Here is an 18,903-nt window from a genome sequence, read left to right as displayed (position 1 = left end):
GCCATATTGAGACAGGGGAATTGTCTTGTCATGGCCACACTGAGTCTGCCGTGGCTAATTGAATCCAGAGTTCCGTACCTCATACTTGATCTGTGTGTTTTTGTTTTTGTTTTGAGAGAGACAGAGGGACAGACAGGAAGGGAGGGAGATGGGAAGCATCAACTTATTGTTGTGGCACTTTAGTGGTTCATTGATTGCTTTCTCATATGTGCCTTGACCAGGGGGGCTCTAGCTGAGCCAGTGACCCCTTGCTCAAGCCAGCAACCTTGGGCTCAAGCCAGTGACCATGTCTATGATCCCATAATCAAGCCAGTGACCCTGTGCTCAAGCCAGCAACCTGGGGTTTTGAACCTCAGCATCCCAGGTTGACAGTCTATCCACTGTACCACTGCCTGATCCCGCGCGCGCATGTGTGTGTGTGTGTGTGTGTGTGTGTGTGTGTGTGTGTGTTTTAATTGAAGTTAGATAGATGTTCAGTAAAGGGCACTAATCTGCAGTGTGCTGCTGCTTGTGTTTTTAACCACCATCCAAATGCAGGTTAGAACACTTTTAGTCACTAGAAGTGGCCTTCTGCCCCCTCCTAGTTGTTTACCTGCTTTTAAATGGTTCATTATTTTGAGGAATCATTGCCTTTTATTTACCTTTGCCAGTGCTCTTATTTTTACTGTAACATCTTTTACACAAATCATGTGTTTTAGTCTTAGATGTTTCTGATCCTTACGAGGATGAGGAGGAATTATTTAAAGGTAACTTGTAAAGTGATATTTAACAAAGTGGATATAAACATTAACTTGTAGATTTTACAATATATTTATTCACTTACCTTTATTGAGCATCTGCCATGTGCCAACCACTGAGCCAATGATGGCAACACGTAGTTCCTGACCTCAGGGAGCTTATGCCCCAGTAGAGACACAGAGATAGACACCTGTATTTAGCTGTAAATGAGATCATTATTTTTTACAATACTACAGGGAGAAATGAGAAAAAGCCCCTCAATCTTAGGGAGTCAGGGATGCTTTTGCATAAGAGGCAGCACCTGAGCTAGAATGAGCTTGCCAGGAGAATGGAAGGTGGGTGCAGGTTTGGGGTGGGGGTGGGCATTGCATTCTGAGCCAGGGAAGCGGCCTGTGTAGAGTTACAGAGATGTAAGAGGGGACACGCTTCCCTAGTGAAGGGACTGCACAGTGGGTCAGCATTGCCTGACAGTGTAGAATGGGGCGATGAGGGAACTCGATGCAGGACAGCCCATCAGGGGCTTCTAGAGTTTATCGCTGAGCCTGGTGGTGGTGTCCTGGGAGAATTTTGCAGAGAAGAGACAGTCAGATCAGTGAGTTAGAGGACTCACCCTGCAGCATTGAATATGAGCATATTCTATGAGGAACATAAGATAAGAGTTAGCATAATTAACCTCTTGTTATGCATGAGGAAAGTGAGGCACAGAGAGAAGTAACTTGCTCACGGTGGTGTAGTAAGTGGTAGAGCCAGGATTTAAACCTCATGTAGCAGCCTGACTCACCCTGAAATCTTTTATTTATTTATTTGTTTGTTATTATTTTTAAATTTTTTCTTAAGTGAGAATCGGGGAGGCAGAGCAACAGACTCCTGCATGTGCCCCAACCAGCATCCTCCCGGCTATCCCCCTACCGGGCGATGCTCTGCCCATCTCGGGCTGTTGCTCCATAGCTCAGCAAGTGAGCTATTTTAGCACCTGAAGTGGAGGGCATGGAGCCATCCTCAGCACCTGGGGCCAGCTTGCTCCAGTCGAGCCATGGCTGCAGGAGGGGGCAGGAGGGGAAGAGAGAGAGAGAGGGGTGAGGAGGGAGGGGTGGAGAAGTAGATGGTTGCTTCTCTTGTGTGCCCTGACCGGAAATTGAACCTGGGACATCCACACGCCAGGCCGATGCTCTACCACTGAGCCAACTGACCAGGGCTACTCACCCTGAAGTCTTGACCACTCTCCTGCTGACAGGTCAGAGGCTAACAAAGGAGGAAGAGTGTCTAGGGGATGAATGGAGGAGGGGAAGCTTGGGAGACTCCAGGTGTGCTGTCTTGCTGACTGGAAGATGGAGCTCCTTTGAAATCGCTTTTTGGTATTTTACATTGCATTATACTTTTTTCTTCATAGTAGTGGTGTTTCTCATTTAAGCTGCCATTATTATTAATTCACAGAGAAAAAGTCGAGAATGTTGACCTAATTTTGCAGAACAAGTTGTGTATCAGCGATGAGTGCATGCAAAGTTTTGGAGGCTTTCACAGTAGTTTTAAGGTAAGTTCAATTGTTTATTATTTTAAGACAATACTCGGTATTGTTCCTAATAAACCAGAATAAATTAATTTTTTTTAGATGAATAGTTGAACTCATCCTTAAAAACACTGTGAAAGTCTTAAACAGTCACCTTCTGGATTTTTCTGTTATCTCAAAGGTCAGAAGTCCCCAGACGCATTGCCCAAGTGGTCTTCAGTGGAGGTCCATTAGAATGCATTCTAGAGTGCTGTCATTCCAATTTGAAGATCACAAAACTGAGTTTAATAGAAGTTAAATGACTTCGACCCAGGTTACGGGAGGGTCAGAACTGGGATCGTGATCCCGAAGTCTAGACTCTTTGTGCCCCATCACAGTGCTTCTGCGAGGAGAAGCGACATTCGGGGAGGCTGTGACTCCCTTGTGAGGCATGGTGGGAGCCCCAGCAGCACACCGACAGTGCTGTGTGTGCTCTTGAATTTATCAGAAAAAGCATTATGCCTAGTCATCTTAATCAGTCTATCTTATTAACAGTTATTTAGAAGGCATTTTATAGAAATGTGTTAAGTATTTACAGTAAAAAAATTACACCTGTTTTTCACTGGTGCTGTCCGTTGCCTAATGTGTCAGCCAGTCATGGCAACGAGAAGGTAACAGAAATGGAAGCACTACAGCCATCATCAGCAACAGACTCTTCAATGTGAGTCCCAGTTTACCTCCTATCTCTTGATGTGATTGAAACTGACTATGTAGGAGGATGTTTAGATATTAGGTTATATAGTGGGTCTAACATGTTAGCATTAGAAGCCTTAGCGATCACCTGGTCTGGCTACCTTAGAGGCCCGGAGCTGTTCTGAGGTCATTTAGCGGCTTCATGACAGCAAGAATAAGACCCACTGTTTTATTCTTCGTGACGATGAATCTACTGGTTTGTTTCTCTGTTCTTCATGAATCTGGGCTGTTATTATTTTAGGGAATAATAGGACCCTTTTAGAATTGTAGGGTTTTTTTTTTGTGTGTGTGTGTGTGTGTTTTTTTTTTTAGAGAGAGAGAGAGGAAATTGGAGGGGATATGGGAAGCATCAACTTGTAGTAGTTGCTTCTCATATGTGCCTTGACTGGCAAGCCCGGGGTTTCAAACCGGTGACCTTGCATTCCAGGTTGACCCTTTATCCACTGCGCCACCACAGGCCAGGCAGATTTTATTACAGCTAATTTGTTGATTGTTTTCAATAAGACTATTGAAAATTTGGGAGATTATTATCTTTAAACTAATAAAGAACATTGATACTGAGTTTATTGGTTTCTTTTGTGAAAGTAGAAAAACAAAACCAAGAAACATTTTTTGGTCATATAGTGTATAGAGAATAAATATAAAGGATTTTTACTTTTAAAATTCTTTTAATTTTGAGGACTAGTTTAAATTACAACCTTTTGAAGTAATTTTGTTTAAGTAGATGCATGGAGAAAAATCAAATATCAGCACTAATCTTTAATAAACACTAGAATAATATTAACCCTAGCTTTTAGCTATCAACTTAAAAGAAAGAAACCTAAAAATAAATTTTAAAACATTAAGGAAAGGGCCCCTGAAAAGAATGCACCTTACTCTTTCCTAATCTGGGATCAGTCAAGTATTGTAAAGTCTGAACACGCATTAGCTTTGGTATTTCTTTTTTTTTTTTTTTTTTTTTTAATAATTTTATTTTTTTTAATGGGGTGACATCAATAAATCAGGATACATATATTCAAAGATAACAAGTCCAGGTTATCTTGTCGTTCAATTATGTTGCATACCCACCACCCAAAGTCAAATTGTCCTCTGTCACCTTCTATCTTGTTTTCTTTGTGCCCCTCCCCACCCCCTATCCCTCTCCCATTCCCCCCTCCCCCCCGTAACCACCACACTCTTATCAATGTCTCTTAGTTTCACTATTATGTCCCACCTACGTATGGAATAATACAGTTCCTGTTTTATTCTGATTTACTTATTTCGCTTCGTATCATGTTATCTAGATCCCACCATTTAGCTTTGGTATTTCTAATGAGTCTCAAAACCCTTTTCCAAGTTTCATGATCATAGTACATTTATGTCTTAGAAGGAGCGAGGCATTGTAGCGTGTCCTGTCCTCCTTTGTAGAGCAGCTAAAAGGGCCATAAAGTGTGGCATCCTTGGAAAGGCACTCACCCCAGATGACCACCTGGAGGGCCACTCCACTTGCTTTTTTGCCCAACTGGCTCGCTGTAGACCAGTGGTCCCCAAACTACGAGCCCGCGGGCCGCATGCGGCCCCCTGAGGCCATTTATCTGGCCCCCGCCGCACTTCCGGAAGGGGCACCTCTTTCATTGGTGGTCAGTGAGAGGAGCATAGTTCTCATTGAAATACTGGTCAGTTTGTTGATTTAAATTTACTTGTTCTTTATTTAAAATATTGTATTTGTTCCCGTTCTGTTTTTTTTACTTTAAAATAAGATATGTGCAGTGTGCATAGGGATTTGTTCATAGTTTTCTTTATAGTCCGGCCCTCCAATGGTCTGAGGGACAGTGAACTGGCCCCCTGTGTAAAAAGTTTGGGGATCCCTGCTGTAGACCATTGCTGGCAAGTAAAGTGTGCTTGCTTATGGGGCTAGCCTTCTTCACTTGTTTTACTATCTGGAAGCCTCACTGCATTGTGAGACGAAAATGAGGTTTTACTGTTATTTTACCTGACTGTTAGAGAATGGTGTGCTATTGGATGAGAGAAGGTTAAAACTCGGTATTGATTGAGCTGCTCAGGGTATGTGCTATGTTATCTCACAATGCCCGGGGTGTGTGGCTGTGTTTTTAGGTATGGGTGAGAGTAACTGTGCTTGGAACAGAAAAGCCCTCCTGCACCGAGACACGATGCTGGCGGCGGCAGCCGTGTACAGAGGTAAGGGGGCCACCCCCTGCTGCCCATGACTCGCTCTGAGCTCGTGCCCTGTCAGCGTCATCCCTTAACATCACCAGTGCTTCTTCCTGTCCTTTAAGGCACCTTCCTGCACTGCACAGATCACGTAGCTCCATACCCCCTTTCCAAACAGTCCTCAGTGTTCCCATAACGTCCGCTTCTCAGGTGCTGAGGATTTTCAGGGGAGGCACTTTCAGAATCCTGCGAGTGTCTTAAGATGCATTCTTCTTTGGAGGGCAATACTTTTATTGAGCAGATTATTTCTCCTACAAGCATTTTTTTTTTTTCAAATTTTAACCACTACTTGTCTTTCTAGAAATGTACAAAAATGAGGATGGTTCAGTACCTGCCACATACCAAATCTATTACATGATAGGATGGAAATACCATGATTCACAGGTAAGACAAGTCACTCTTCTTAGTTGATTTATGTTCCATTTGCTTGTATTGTTTATTATGTAGGGTGGGAGATTTTTTAAAATATAAGACAGCATTAAAGTGTTTCATTAGGACTCTATATTTATCTATTTCTAATGTCTTTAATCTTTATCATTTTACTTTCAGGCACGACCAGCAGAAAGAGGTTCTGCAACGGCGTCATTTGGAGAGCTGGGAAAAATACACGATCTTATGTCACAGGGGAAAAAATCACAATAAATATTTATTCAATGTCAATGTCGTCCGGATTGTTCATCAGAGATCGTTAACTTGCACATCTAAAATTACTACATTTCGGAGCAAGAAGCAATATATTAGCTATTTACTAGGAGATTTCAAATAATTAGAATAACCTTATAATATACTGTATTTAGTAACCATTTCAGTTTCACGTGGTTTCTGTTTTCATGTAGATACTATTTTCTGGTGAGTTGAGTGCCTTATTTGCAGAGTCTGCCCAAAAGCAAGATGATATTTCTCTGAAAAATCCAAAAATATGTTCACATATTAAAATCGCTGAGTTGTTGGGACATCACACATGCTGACATTTTGTACCTCTTTCTCCTTCTGATCTTCTGTTATTTCTCTAAGAGGACCATGCCAATGGGCACGAGGGGAAGGACAAGCTGGTAGATTCTCTAGAGTTCTGGTTCATTTAGAATAAATAGAGAGCCTGACCAGTGGTGGTGCAGTGGATAAAGCATTGACCTGGAACACTGAGGTCGCCAGTTCAAAACCCCAGACTTGCCTGGTCAAGGCACATATGGGAGTTGATGCTTCCTGCTCTGCCCTCCTTCTTTCTGTCCTCTCTAAAATGAATAAAATCTTTTAAAAAAAAAGACTCAGAATAAAAAGACTATGACTATTGTAAGAAACTTAAGCCAAAACTATTTGTCACACAGTCCTCTTTGTCATGAAGAAAACAGAAGTTTATGTACCTCCAGAGCTGGTAAGAAGTTGTTTTTTACCTCAGAAGAGTGTGTATGTTTATTGGATCCCTCCTCACTTTTTTGAAAGCTTCAGAATTCTCATCTTAGTTTCTTTTTACCTCTAAAATCTGGGTGAGGACAGTTAAGGAGGCAAAGTCACACACAAAACCTTCTGCGCAGCGACGGAAAGGGCTGTTTGTCGTGTGCTTCTCCTTTGTCCTCGCAGGACATCGGCGCTGTTGTTCTAATAGAGCCCACTATGAGTGACGAGTTCTCTGGAGGCACCTGAGCTCAGACGGCTCAGGGAGGGGAAGAAGGTGGCATCGGACACGGGGTGGAGGCTGGGACGCACACAGGGAGCACCTGAGCTCAGACCGCTCAGTGAGGGGGAAAAGGTAGCATTGGATGCAGGGCGGAGGCTGGGACGCACACAGGGAGCAACCGAGCTCAGACCGCTCAGTGAGGGGAAGAAGGTGGCATCGGACACGGGGTGGAGGCTGGGACGCACACAGGGAGCACCTGAGCTCAGACCGCTCAGTGAGGGGAAGAGGGTGGCATCGGACACGGGGTGGAGGCTGGGACGCACACAGAGGGAGCACCTGAGCTCAGACCGCTCAGTGAGGGGAAGAGGGTGGCATCGGACACGGGGTGGAGGCTGGGACGCACACAGGGAGCACCTGAACTCAGACCGCTCAGTGAGGGGGAAAAGGTAGCATTGGATGCAGGGCGGAGGCTGGGACGCACACAGGGAGCAACCGAGCTCAGACCGCTCAGTGAGGGGAAGAAGGTGGCATCGGACACAGGGCGGAGGCTGGGACGCACACAGGGAGCGCCGAGCTTGTTCTCATGGCCGTGGGGAGCAATGCGCGGCCCTCGTCGTGTCCCAGCGTGGTCCCCCCTCTTCTCTAGCCTCACACAGGTCGTTATGGCACCTGCTTCTCTCTGCCTGCTGCCCCCCTCTGCTCACTACCCCCCCGCCCCCAGCTCCACCACAGCTCCAGGCTCTCCCTGCATGGGGCTGTGCCTTACCCTGCACACAGTGTAGTACTCACAGATACTCCATTACGTTCAAATTGAATTAAATTATGGGAAAAACATACCCTTTGGAAGACTAAGTTACAGTTAAAACCCAAAGTTTTATAAGAACAAAATTATTATTCTTGCTGTCTTCAGTAAGGAAATTTATCAATATTAGAGGTTGGGATACTCTTAGTAGCTATTTTATTTTTAACACAAAAGATAATACCTGGGTGATACAGTTTGGGGAAGCTTTTTTTTTATTTTAAGTTTAATTTTCAGAATTTAAGGGAGAAGAGAACCACAATGAAAAGAAGTGTACGGATTGAAGCGCAGACTGCTGACTGAGGGACAGGTAAATTTCATGTTGTCTCTGTCTCCTGAAAGAGGTATTTTAGGCATTAATATTGTGAAGAATGCAGACATAAGTGATGACTGCTGAGGAAAGGGACAGGAACTAGGTGTGTCTGTGTGTCACTGGGTTTGAATGTCTGTCGGGTGCAGGTGGTGGGCAGGAACTAGGAGGGAGACTTATACTTTTTATTTTTTACCTTGCTATATACATTGTAAAGTTTTTACCAAGGATATTACTTTTGTTTATTTCTTGCTAACAGTGACTGTGTGGACAGTGGATGGGGCTGGGGGGGAATCTATACTGGGCTATTTCAAAAATAAGCTCTATTGGTTTTAAAAATAAAGAAAAGAAAAATTAACACAATTAATTGAGGACACGTATTGTTTTAACATGAGTGATAGTAAAGTTACTTATTTTAATGTAACAGTAGTAAAGTTACTTTTAAGTTATGTCAGCTCGAAGCATCAAGCTTTAATTGTTTAGAACAGGGGTCCCCAAACTTTTTACACAGGGGGCCAGTTCACTGTCCCTCAGACTGTTGGAGGGCCAGACTATAAAAAAAACTATGAACAAATCCCTGTGCACATTGCACATATCTTATTTTAAAGTAAAAAACCAAAACGGGAACAAATACAATATTTAAAATAAAGAACGAGTAAATTTAAATCAACAAACTGACCAGTATTTCAATGGGAACTATGCTCCTCTCACTGACCACCAATGAAAGAGGTGCCCCTTCTGGAAGTGCAGTGGGGGCTGGATAAATGGCCTCAGGGGGCCGCATACGGCCCGTGGGCCGTAGTTTGGGGACCCCTGGTTTAGAACCTTCAAGAAATTCATTCTTCTGAACTTATCCTTTTAAGCAACAAAACTTTTAAAAAGTTCTTATCAAAATGTTTCCAAAATATGTTACATTCTTACCCAGTGTGTGGACCATAATCATTTCTTTATAGCTCCACAGTTATTGTCACAAACTCACGTTGTACTGCTTTGCTTATATCTACACTGACTGGCTCCAAGAATTATATGGTTTTTTGTGTGTGTCTGTTTTCCAACACGTATTTACCTACAGTTGTCAGTCTCAATACAAAGGTGAACATTCTTGGGTCACTTCTTCCTGTTCTTTCTGACTTGCTGTGAGCTCAGAATGGAAAGGGAGCAGGAAGGTTTCTATAGATAGCATGTGGGCAGGAAGGAGAAACAAGGTCTGGGAAGGACTCCTCTTTGAAGGAAAATGCATTGTCAGTCTCAGAGCTTCCCTCTGTGCCCACTGGAACATCTGTTGGCTGCCGGGAGACTTTTTGCATTCTTTTCTGGTCTTTAATATTTCAGATTATTGGCCAGGAGAATTCCAGAGGTGGCAGTATACATGAAACTTGATGTTTGTGAGCAAGGTTGTTTGCTTTATGCAAATAACTTTTGCAGGATTTGCTGAGATCATAGGCATCCATTATGTGATATGATTGTAAAACAGAGGTCCCCAAACTACGGCCCGTGGGCCGCATGCGGCCCTCTGAGGCCATTTATCCGGCCCCAGCTGCACTTCTGGAAGGGGCATCTCTTTCATTGGTGGTCAGTGAGAAGAGCACATTGACCATCTCATTAGCCAAAAGCAGGCCCATAGTTCCCATTGAAATACTGGTCAGTTTGTTGATTTAAATTTACTTGTTCTTTATTTTAAATATTGTATTTGTTCCCGTTTTGGTTTTTTACTTTAAAATAAGATATGTGCAGTGCGCATAGGGATTTGTTCATAGTTTTTTTTTATAGTCTGGTCCTCCAACGGTCTGAGGGACAGTGAACTGGCCCCCTGTGTAAAAAGTTTGGGGACCCCTGTTGTAAAAAGTTACACATATTAATAGAAGAGTTAATTAATGCATGAAGTAGCTATGAAGCGAGTTTTGTTTTTCAAACCCTTAGTACCATTTTTATCCACCAGGTGGAAACACAGTTGAAGATGTGTACAGTTTTTATACTCGGTTAATATCCCTTAAGTAAAGAGGGAAGAAAAGTACTATGAATTAGCTTCTGTGTAGGAAAGAAATGAATGTTAATTGATAATTGGGGAAAAGAAGGATACTTGGTGCAGTGATGATTATATTTCTTTATAAGTTATTTTAGCCTCTCTTGCCCAAGAAGAGATGTTATAATCTTTTGGGGGTGGGAGGTGGGGTGTTATATTGTTGTCAATAATGTGAAGTTTATCTTCAGGAAACTTACTATAAGTGGACCTGCCCTTCCAGAAATTGATATGCTTGAATTCTCTGCCTGGATACTTGACAGATATTTATCTTGTTGGTTTAAAAAATTAATTTGAAAATAATGGAAGGTGCAGAGGGCACTGTTAAGTTGTTGACAGATAAGGAAATAATGCTTTGGTATCTGTGGTCGTTCTAAAATTTATCCACGATTTTTTTTATGTGCTTCTCTCTAAAAGGTGGAGCTTCCTTGTCCTCCCTTTGAGGATGGGCTGAATTTAGTGCTACCCTTCCGAAAAGTAGAGTATGGAAGTGAAAGTGTGTCACTTATGGTCACAAAAGGCACGGCTTCCTCCTTGCTCTGCGGGGATCACTCGCTCAGGGGAAGCCAGATGTCGCACTGTGAGGGCAGTGTAGCAGCACAGCGGAGGGGAATCGGGGGCAAGGTGCCGTTGCTGAAGCAGAGCTCCCCTCCCCATCTATCAGAGGACTGTGGTCCCCTTTGACACCTTGATGGCAACCCATGAGAGACCCTGAGCCAGAATCACCCAGATGTACCACTCCCAAATTTCTGATCTGCAGAAACTGAGAGAGAATAAATGTTTGTATTTAGTCTGCTATGTTTGCAGTGATGTGTTTGTTAACACACCAATAGATAACTAATTTGCTCTCTGTGGGAAAAGTTGGGTGCCCAGAATATACCAAGTTGTTTTTTAAGTATAGAACATAGCTCACATATTTGAAATTATGTCAAGTGAACATAAACTACTGTATTACACTTGTTCAAAGGAAAACTGGACCTGAGAGACTCTGATTTTGAGGTTTGAGTGCATGGTATCTCAAAATAGAAGTGACCTCCCATGGTACATTTAGTAAGCCTCAGATTTCACTTCCTAGAATACTAGGATCAGTTTTCTGGAAACCTGACTGGGGCTAGTCTAAAATGAGACCGGAGAATCTGAGGACACTCTGACCTTAAGAATCCAGTGAGCTGAACAACTGCCTGGTCTCCTGGTCAATTTCCCTGTCTGAGCTGTGGAGGAGTGGCTGACAGCTCATTATCCCAAGGGGCTGTTGACACAGCACTTGTTACCAGACTCTCAGATGTGCATAATGCTGTGGAAACAGTTAAAGGCTTTTGAAAAGCCAGCACTGATCCTGCTTTGCTAGCTGTGGCTGAAACAAGGCGAGGTATATGGCCTGCACTTCCCAAGTGGCAAATGCAGCCGTCCAATGTCCAGACACCTCCTTCGGGATCCCATGCATATGCTCAGATGCCGGTTCTTGTTCTGTCAGGGCCAGCCCTACCACGGTAAGCAGGAGCAGTCCCAGTCTAAACTGTGCTTGCACTTAGATGGAGAGGGGGAGATTGGGGAGGAGAATCCCACAGACTCACCGGCTCTCACTGAAAGAACACTAGAAATAGAGGGAAGGGTGGGGACTGGGACTCAGGTGATTCCAAAGGCTGAGGCAGACGCCATCTCTCTGACTTCCCGAGTTTCATTCATCTGGAGAATTACAGGTTTGGTGCTCAGTCGCAAAGGAGGCCACAGGTCTGTCTTCCAAGTACCTAAGGGGCTTTTACAAACAAAATTTCCACCTTCCTCCTTTGGTTAACTGTTGCCATAGGGACCCTGCCTTTATTTCAGTGGTGTGGGTAACACAGGCCATACACTGTAGTTCAGGATAGAATATGAGCTAAGCCAGAAAAGAGGTCTGACCAGAGTGCCTCAGGACTTCAGAGGGGAGAGATGGCATGCAGTCTGTGTGTGGTGGGGTGAGGGTCCCCTTGGGGAAGGCTTCGTTCCTTTTTGCAATTCACAGGGCACTGTGAGGTCTCAGCATGGTGCTGGGGTGGAATGAGCGAAGAGCCTGGACCTTTACAGGGCCTCCTGTCAAGTGGAACAGAACAAATAATAACACAGATTTCTTCAAATCTAAGTGCTATTCATTTCAAGCATATCCTAATTTTGGAAATGGTAAAATTTGGAAAGAAATTTTAGAAATACTGAAATAAGGTAGTAATAGATAATCCAGAGTGCTTCCTGTGGACCTGACACTGTCCTAAATGCTTACCCATAGCAATTTTTACTTAATAAAAGGCAACTATACACAGCGACAAGGGCTTGCACTGCCTAGGCTCTTGGGGAAACATGGTGAATGAATGAATGAATGAGTAAATGAATGAGTGAATGAATGAATGAATACTAGGAGGATAAACCCTTCGTCCTTCACCCCTAGACCACCTGGTGAAGAGAGTTCCTTGTCTAAGAACTTAGATCTTTACAAATGGTAATTTACTTATTCCTTCCTTCCTTCCTTCCTCCCTCCTTCCCTCCCTCTATCCCTCCCTCCCTCCCTCCCTTCTTTTTTTCTTCCTTCCTTTTTTTCTTTCTTTCAACCCGCATCTTGGGCCAGTGCTTTAATCAACCAAGCTATTTTTAGCACCTGAGGCTGATGCACTTGGACCAACTGACCTCTTCTCAGTGGCCCCGCTTGAACCAATTGAACCACTGGCTGTGGGAGGGAAAGAAAGAGAGAAAGGGAAGAGGGAGGGGGAGAGAAGCAGATGGTTGCTTCTCTTGTGTGCCCTGACCAGGAATTGAACCTGGGACATCCATACACTAGGCTGACACTTTATCCACTGAGCCAACTGGCCAGAGCCTACAAATGATAATTTCAAAATTATAGTGTTATCAAGGTAAACAGCTGTCTCAGTCATGCTCCCATTTCTTACTTCTCTCCTTTTACAGAATTATCCTTGCTGTTCCTTATGAACTTTGGAAGTAACTTGCCTAGGTTAAAAAGCATTCTTTTGGGCCCTAGCCAGATAGCTTGGTTGATTAGAGCAGTGGTCCTCAACCCCCAGGCCGCAGACCGGTACCAGTCCCTGGGCCATTTGGTACTGATCGCAGAGAAAGAATAAATAACTTACATTATTTCCATTTAAGTCTGAATTATGTTTTATTTTTTTAAAATGACCAGATTCCCTCTGTTATATCTGTCTAAGACTCACTCTTGACGCTTGTCTCAGTCACATGATACATTTATCCGTCCCACCCTAAAGGCTGTTCCGTGAAAATATTTTCTGACATTAAACCGGTCCATGGCTCAAAAAAGGTTGGGGACCACTAGGTTAGAGCATTGTCCCAAAGCACAGAGGTTGCCAGTTCGATCCCCAGTCAGTGCACATACAGAAATGGCTCAATGTTCCTGTCTCTCTCTCCCTTCCTCTTTCACTAAAATAAATAAATAATATATAGAAAAAATTTTTTTGGAGAAGCGTACTTTTGGGACACAGATAAAAGTGAAGTGGTTATCAGGGGGAGGGGAATTAGGGGAGGGGGTGGGGTAAGGGAGTAAAAAGGGACAAATATGTGGTGATAGAAAATGATTTGACTTTGAGTGATGGGTATACAACATAATCAACAGTTCAAATGCTATAGAAACGTTTACCTGAAACTCATGTACTCTTCTTGATCAATGTCACCCTGTTAAATTTATTTTTCTAAATAAAAAAAAAAGAAAAAAAAAAAAAAGAAACCTAAGAACTTAAAAAAAAGTATTTGAGGTCAATTATATTCAAGGACAGTGCTGGGTACTACAGATATGATGTTGAATATAAAATAATCCCTGCTCCCACAGAGCGTACAATCTATAAATAGATATTTATTTTATTTCCCATTTGGTTATTAGTTATCTCTGTGTCTTCTAGTATATTTAATGAGATTTTCCCTTAGACTCTTCCTTGATTTTGATTTTCCCAAAAGCACACCCAGAAATAAGAATTTGAGTGCAGGTAGTTTGGAGAGGGAACAGGAGGAAAGCCAGAAACAAATGTGTTAATGAGCAGGTCCCTGCAGCGGGGCTCCATCCTGCTGACACCTTCTGAGATGCCTTACAGAAAATACTCAGGATCAGCCTTGCAAGGGGCAAGCAAGGAAACTGAGAACACGAACTCGGTGGCACTTCCGCCCGCCCTGTGCAGCAAGAATGCTCTTGCAGCCCGCGATCCTCCTCAGCCAGAGAATTCAGGAGCTTGAGGTAGGAAGCCACAGATGGCAGGGGCCTGTCTGCAGAAGGTGCAGGTGATCTCAGAACTGGGCTGAGGGGACACAGTGGGGCTCCGATGGCGTCTACTACATCCATTGTCCATCCGGACAAGGGAGAAATCATCGGAAACTGTAGTTATATAGAGTGGGGGAGAGGAAGATAGTGGGAGCACTGGGTTTGGGAGTGGCCCTGAGTTTGACCCCAAACCTTCCCTCTAACTGGGCGTGTCACCTTAGGCAAGATGCTGATTTGCTGTCTGAGGCAGGAAGTCCTTTCTGGAAAATGGGGCCATACCATCCATCTGATGGTATTGGTTCGGGTGTTCCCAGAAGCAGAGTCTGAGAAGAGAAGATTTGGGGGTTGAGAAGTTTGGGGAACCTTAAAGCTTCGGGTACCCTGTGCCTCTGGAAGTGCACGTGGAGTACATGACTCCCCTCAAGTTCTAGGGGAACTGTTTTTAATTTCATGATTTTTTTTTCTTGTTAATAACAAGCTATGGTTAGAACGGCACATTTATTGTTGCTCTGGGTTGGTACCTTTTCATATAAAAAGGCTTGGAGAAGGTGAATCGTTTTCTATATTAAGCCTATACAAGCAAATACTTGATGGGAAACAACTCATTCGAGCAGAGTAAGGAATGAAGGGAGGACGGGAGTGTGTGGAACCTGCAGCCTCTTGTGGGGCAAAACTTAATGTGAAATCCAAGGCTTGTGTCTCCACCCCTCCCCCAGTTTTCTTTCTTTCTTTTTCTTCCTTTTTTCTAATGGTTCTAAACTTAAAAGAAAAAAATTAAATTCTCTTTCTGATGCCTCAAGTGTTTCATTGTGGCTGTGACATAAAGTTGGCAGCAGCCCTTCTGCGAACCCATTGCACATTGACCCGGCGGACCCTTAGCTGGGGTGCAGACACCAGTTCTTGGCAGAGGAACCCCTTCCCTCTCACCTGCTACAGCTCCCAGTGGCACCTGTGCAAACCGCTGACGGTTTTGTGGCTTTGGGATTCTAGATGCTTCCTACTTCTCCCAAGGAAGGAAACTGACGAAGCTGAAGAGATGAAGTGACTGGGCTGAGGCCACAGCACCAGCTCCTGGCACGTCTAGGGCTGGGACCATTCACTCCCTCCCAGTCGAAAGCGCTCTCCTGATGATGGAATTGTCAGGGATTGGTGGGGGATAAAACAGGAGTTTGCTTTAATCACTTCTGCAAAGCCCTTTTTGACATATACAGTAACACATGTTCCAGGGGTCTCTTTTAGGTGCCAACGTTCAGCCTGCCACAGATAGGGAGTCCCATCAGAGGCCCAAAGGCTGAGAATTAACAAAAGGAGCCAGTTTTCTGAACTGTGGGGCTGGATGTCCTGAGCCAGACTTGCAAAGAGGTGGAGGGTGGTGGTTGGGATATTTAAGGGCTGAGTTAGGACAGTGGAGGCACAATTAGGGGATTTTCTGATTGCGGTTGCATTTCCTATGGGGGAGGGCAAGAGGGAGCTCTCCCCTAAACTTCAACTGAGGGAGAAAGGCTCCAGGGAGGCAAATTGGAGACCGTGACCTGTGGCCCCTGGAGTTTGGGGTGTATAGAGGAGTGTGACACACACCCAGTGGAGAGAGAATGAGAGCAAGGGACACTAGCTGGCTGCATGTCCTCCAAGAGGAGGGGCAAGAATATGTGTTCTTCAGATAAAGGATACAAAGGAAGGCGCTGGCTTGGAGCTACCGACAGAGGGGATATCACTTTCCTAGGACTACTGTTAAAATGACCAGAAAGTCCACCCTGGCCAGGTAGCTCCGTTGTTTGTAACATTGTCCCCATACGCCAACTTTGCACCAAGGTCGCAAGTTCAATCCCAAGTCAGAGCACATACAAAAATCAACCAATGATCGATGAGTTAGTGGAGCAACAAACTGATGTTTTCTCTGTCTGTCTCTCCACCTCCCTTTGCTCTCTAAAATCAATCAAAAATGTTTCTTAAATTTTAAAAAAATTACCACAAACTAGATGGCTTAAAACAAAAGGTATTTATTTCCTAACAGTCCTGGAGGCCAGATCACACTGCCTTTACAGGCCACAGAGGGGAATCCACCAGGCCTCTCTCAGTCTCTAATGGCTGCTGGCATTCCTTGGCTTGTGGCCCTACCACTCCAATCTCTGCTTTTGTGATCATATTGCCTCCTCGTCTTCTGTGTCAAATCTTCCTCTGCCTTCCTCCTAACATTTGTGATTGAATTTAAGCCTCACCTGGATCATCCAAGATAATCCCCTCATCTCAAGATCCTTCATTTAATCACTTCTGCAAAGCCCTTTTTGACATATACAGTAACACATGTTCCAGGGGTCTCTTTTAGGTGCCAACATTCAGCCTGCCACAGATAGGGAGTCCCATCAGAGAGAGTCCAGTGGATGGACTGATGGATGATGACCAGGGCCTTGGGGCTCAGCAGACCTTTCTCGTGAAGCAAATACTTTCACTGCTCACCTGATTTCAGCTGCAGCTGTGGAGGGCTCTTTCCTACTCCCTCAAACTCCTGCTAACTGCCTAGCACTAAGGGAAGGCACGAGTCGGGTCTTTTTTCTGCCTCAGAGACTTCCCCAAAGACCCTGAGAAATAGCCTAAAAGGGGCGAGGGGGTAGTTATACACCCTGATGGAGAAGGGAGTGGGTACGTAAGTGTCCAGCCTCCTGCCTTTCAGACAGACAGCTCTGGGAGATATTTTGTAAACTTTTCAGATTTTAGTAAAACAGAATCCCCGTTACCTCCAGCAGTGACCTCAATAGTAAACTTTCATCCCCCCACGCCCTCACTACTGAGTCCTGCGATCTCCTCTCAAGGAAGCTACGTAGACACAAACTCTTCTCCCAGGTTCGCTCTCGAGACAGGAGGTTTCCGGCCAGGGAAAGCCACGCAAGCACTCCACGGGAGTCAACTGGGAACTCCCATGCTCAGCTGGCACCTTTGTAGGACTACTGTGCTGGCTTAGTATAATTTATTCTGTTCCTTAAGCCATACCTTTTGCCACCCACTACCCCCTTCAGCCATGGAGCATCCAGAGGTGGGAGGGGCAGCTGAAACTGACCACTTTGCACACCCCCACCCCCACCCCCAGGGGTTCCTTCTGAACGAGGCCGGTTACGGCCTATTTACTGCATCCAGTTCTTTCAACGTTCTGCTTACATTTGTCAATCCACCTACGCTGCCAGCACCTGCATTTCTTTTAGAGACAGAAACTGTTTATCAGCCAGAATCATAACACCATAATTCTGCCGTTAAATGTCCTCTGCTAAGGGTTACATGCTTCCGAAGAAGTAACCAGATCAGTGCACAGCGTGTCTGCGATGGGAAAGGGACTCTGGCAGAGCCTGGGAGGATGCAGTGAGCTGAGTCTGGGAAGACACCTGGCAGTGGTGGGGGCCTTCACGATGTCTTCTGTCTCCTGCACCACCACAGGCTGCAGGCTTCCTGAGAGCAGGGACACATCAAGCGCTCAGTACCTTGCTGAACGGAAGGGTGGGAGGCTCCAGGAAGCAGCCCTTAATCATTGCAGCAGGGGCAATGGGTCCCCTGCCTGCGTCCCCGTGCTCTACCATCATCCTCAGCAGGCACGTGTTAACTGCCAGCGCCTGGGCTACCTGCCCAGGGCTTTCCCTGCTGGCTCCACTTGCCGCTGTGGAGCGTGGGAAGTGCACAGAATTAGCCTCAGCCCTCATCCATGACTGCTGGGAATTGTGGGTAAGTCCCCAACTCCCTGTGCCTTGGGCGAGGTGCGCAGGAGAGCTCCCCCATGGGACTGGGTTCCTGGTGCTAGCTTCCTTCTCTTCCTTGTCTCACTCCTTCACTTCTCCACCTATGCTTCCTGAGATTCCTTATCAAAAGCACTGCTCACACTCAAACCCTTGTCCCACGGGCCGCTTCTGGGGGACCGAAACTGAAACAGTCACCTCACTTAGATTTGCGATGGCGGTGAGACTTTGTGAAGCTAGGCCCTTTCTCTCCCATAGCATCCAGCCCCTTCCTGCTTGCTTTTAGACTTTGGATAATGTGTACATGACTTGGCCCAACTCTAATTCATTTTGGGGGCCTGTGTGCTTGCCAAGCCAGAGCTGCCTCTGGGCTGGCGCGGGCAGCCCACTATTTCAGTGGGCTGGTTTGCTGGGGCCCGGCCCCATGGTGGCCCCCTAGAGGTTTCAAGAATACAAGTCTTCCTGTTTTCCTAATGTGAAGACAACCTCAGTTGCCCAGGAGCCATTGCCACGGTCCCAGTTGTCTTTTATTGAGGAAGGGGTGTAAAACTGTACATACAGTCCACCTCAGCTTTCCCTGAGAAAACTAGAACCATTCTCTAGTTCTGTGGGGAGTAAGTCGCTTTAGAGATGCTCAGTGCATTTGCTGTGGGTCGTGTGCTCTCTGTGTACATGATGGGGGTGGGGGAGCAGTCCAAGGTGATGGAGAACCTGGGAGAACTTGCAAGAATTTTCAGGTAAAGCTCATCGAGGTTTCTGGGCATGGAATAAAGCAAAGATAACATTTGTGCCAGATAATTTGTGACGATTTATGAAAAATTGGGACCTCTGGATTTTCTAATTACAGACTTTAAAATATGGTACACTATAATGTAAAATAAAATCTTAAAAATTTAAAGGCATTTTCTAGACCGTAAGTCTCCAATTGAAACTCTTGGAGCCATACCAGAACAGTAGAATGGTTTGAAAGAGTTTCTACCACACCTCCTTCCCAGGGCCTGACGCC

The 18,903-nt window shown here is 44.9% G+C and overlaps 1 protein-coding gene across 4 annotated transcripts in view; it reads left to right on the top strand.

Moving 5' to 3' along the window:
* NDUFAF5 (NADH:ubiquinone oxidoreductase complex assembly factor 5) overlaps positions 1–18,903 on the top strand; it is a 140,102-nt gene that overhangs the window by 33,612 nt on the left and 87,587 nt on the right. For 2 of the 4 annotated variants that reach the window (XM_066235508.1, XM_066235510.1), the window contains 3 exons: positions 5,072–5,155; positions 5,490–5,572; positions 5,738–5,848. The exons of 1 other annotated variant lie outside the window; for it this stretch is intronic. In XM_066235508.1, the coding sequence (XP_066091605.1) occupies positions 5,072–5,155; positions 5,490–5,572; positions 5,738–5,830 (260 nt within the window). In that variant the 3' untranslated portion in view covers positions 5,831–5,848. Of the gene's footprint in view, positions 1–2,172; positions 2,270–2,426; positions 2,706–5,071; positions 5,156–5,489; positions 5,573–5,737; positions 5,849–18,903 lie in introns of those variants that run through there. One more of the 4 variants, XR_010726077.1, reaches the window with a different exon arrangement.

This window comes from Saccopteryx bilineata, chromosome 6, assembly GCF_036850765.1.
Source record: "Saccopteryx bilineata isolate mSacBil1 chromosome 6, mSacBil1_pri_phased_curated, whole genome shotgun sequence".
In the NCBI taxonomy this organism is placed as follows: Eukaryota; Metazoa; Chordata; class Mammalia; order Chiroptera; family Emballonuridae; genus Saccopteryx; species Saccopteryx bilineata.
This window is presented reverse-complemented; position numbering and strand designations above follow the sequence as displayed.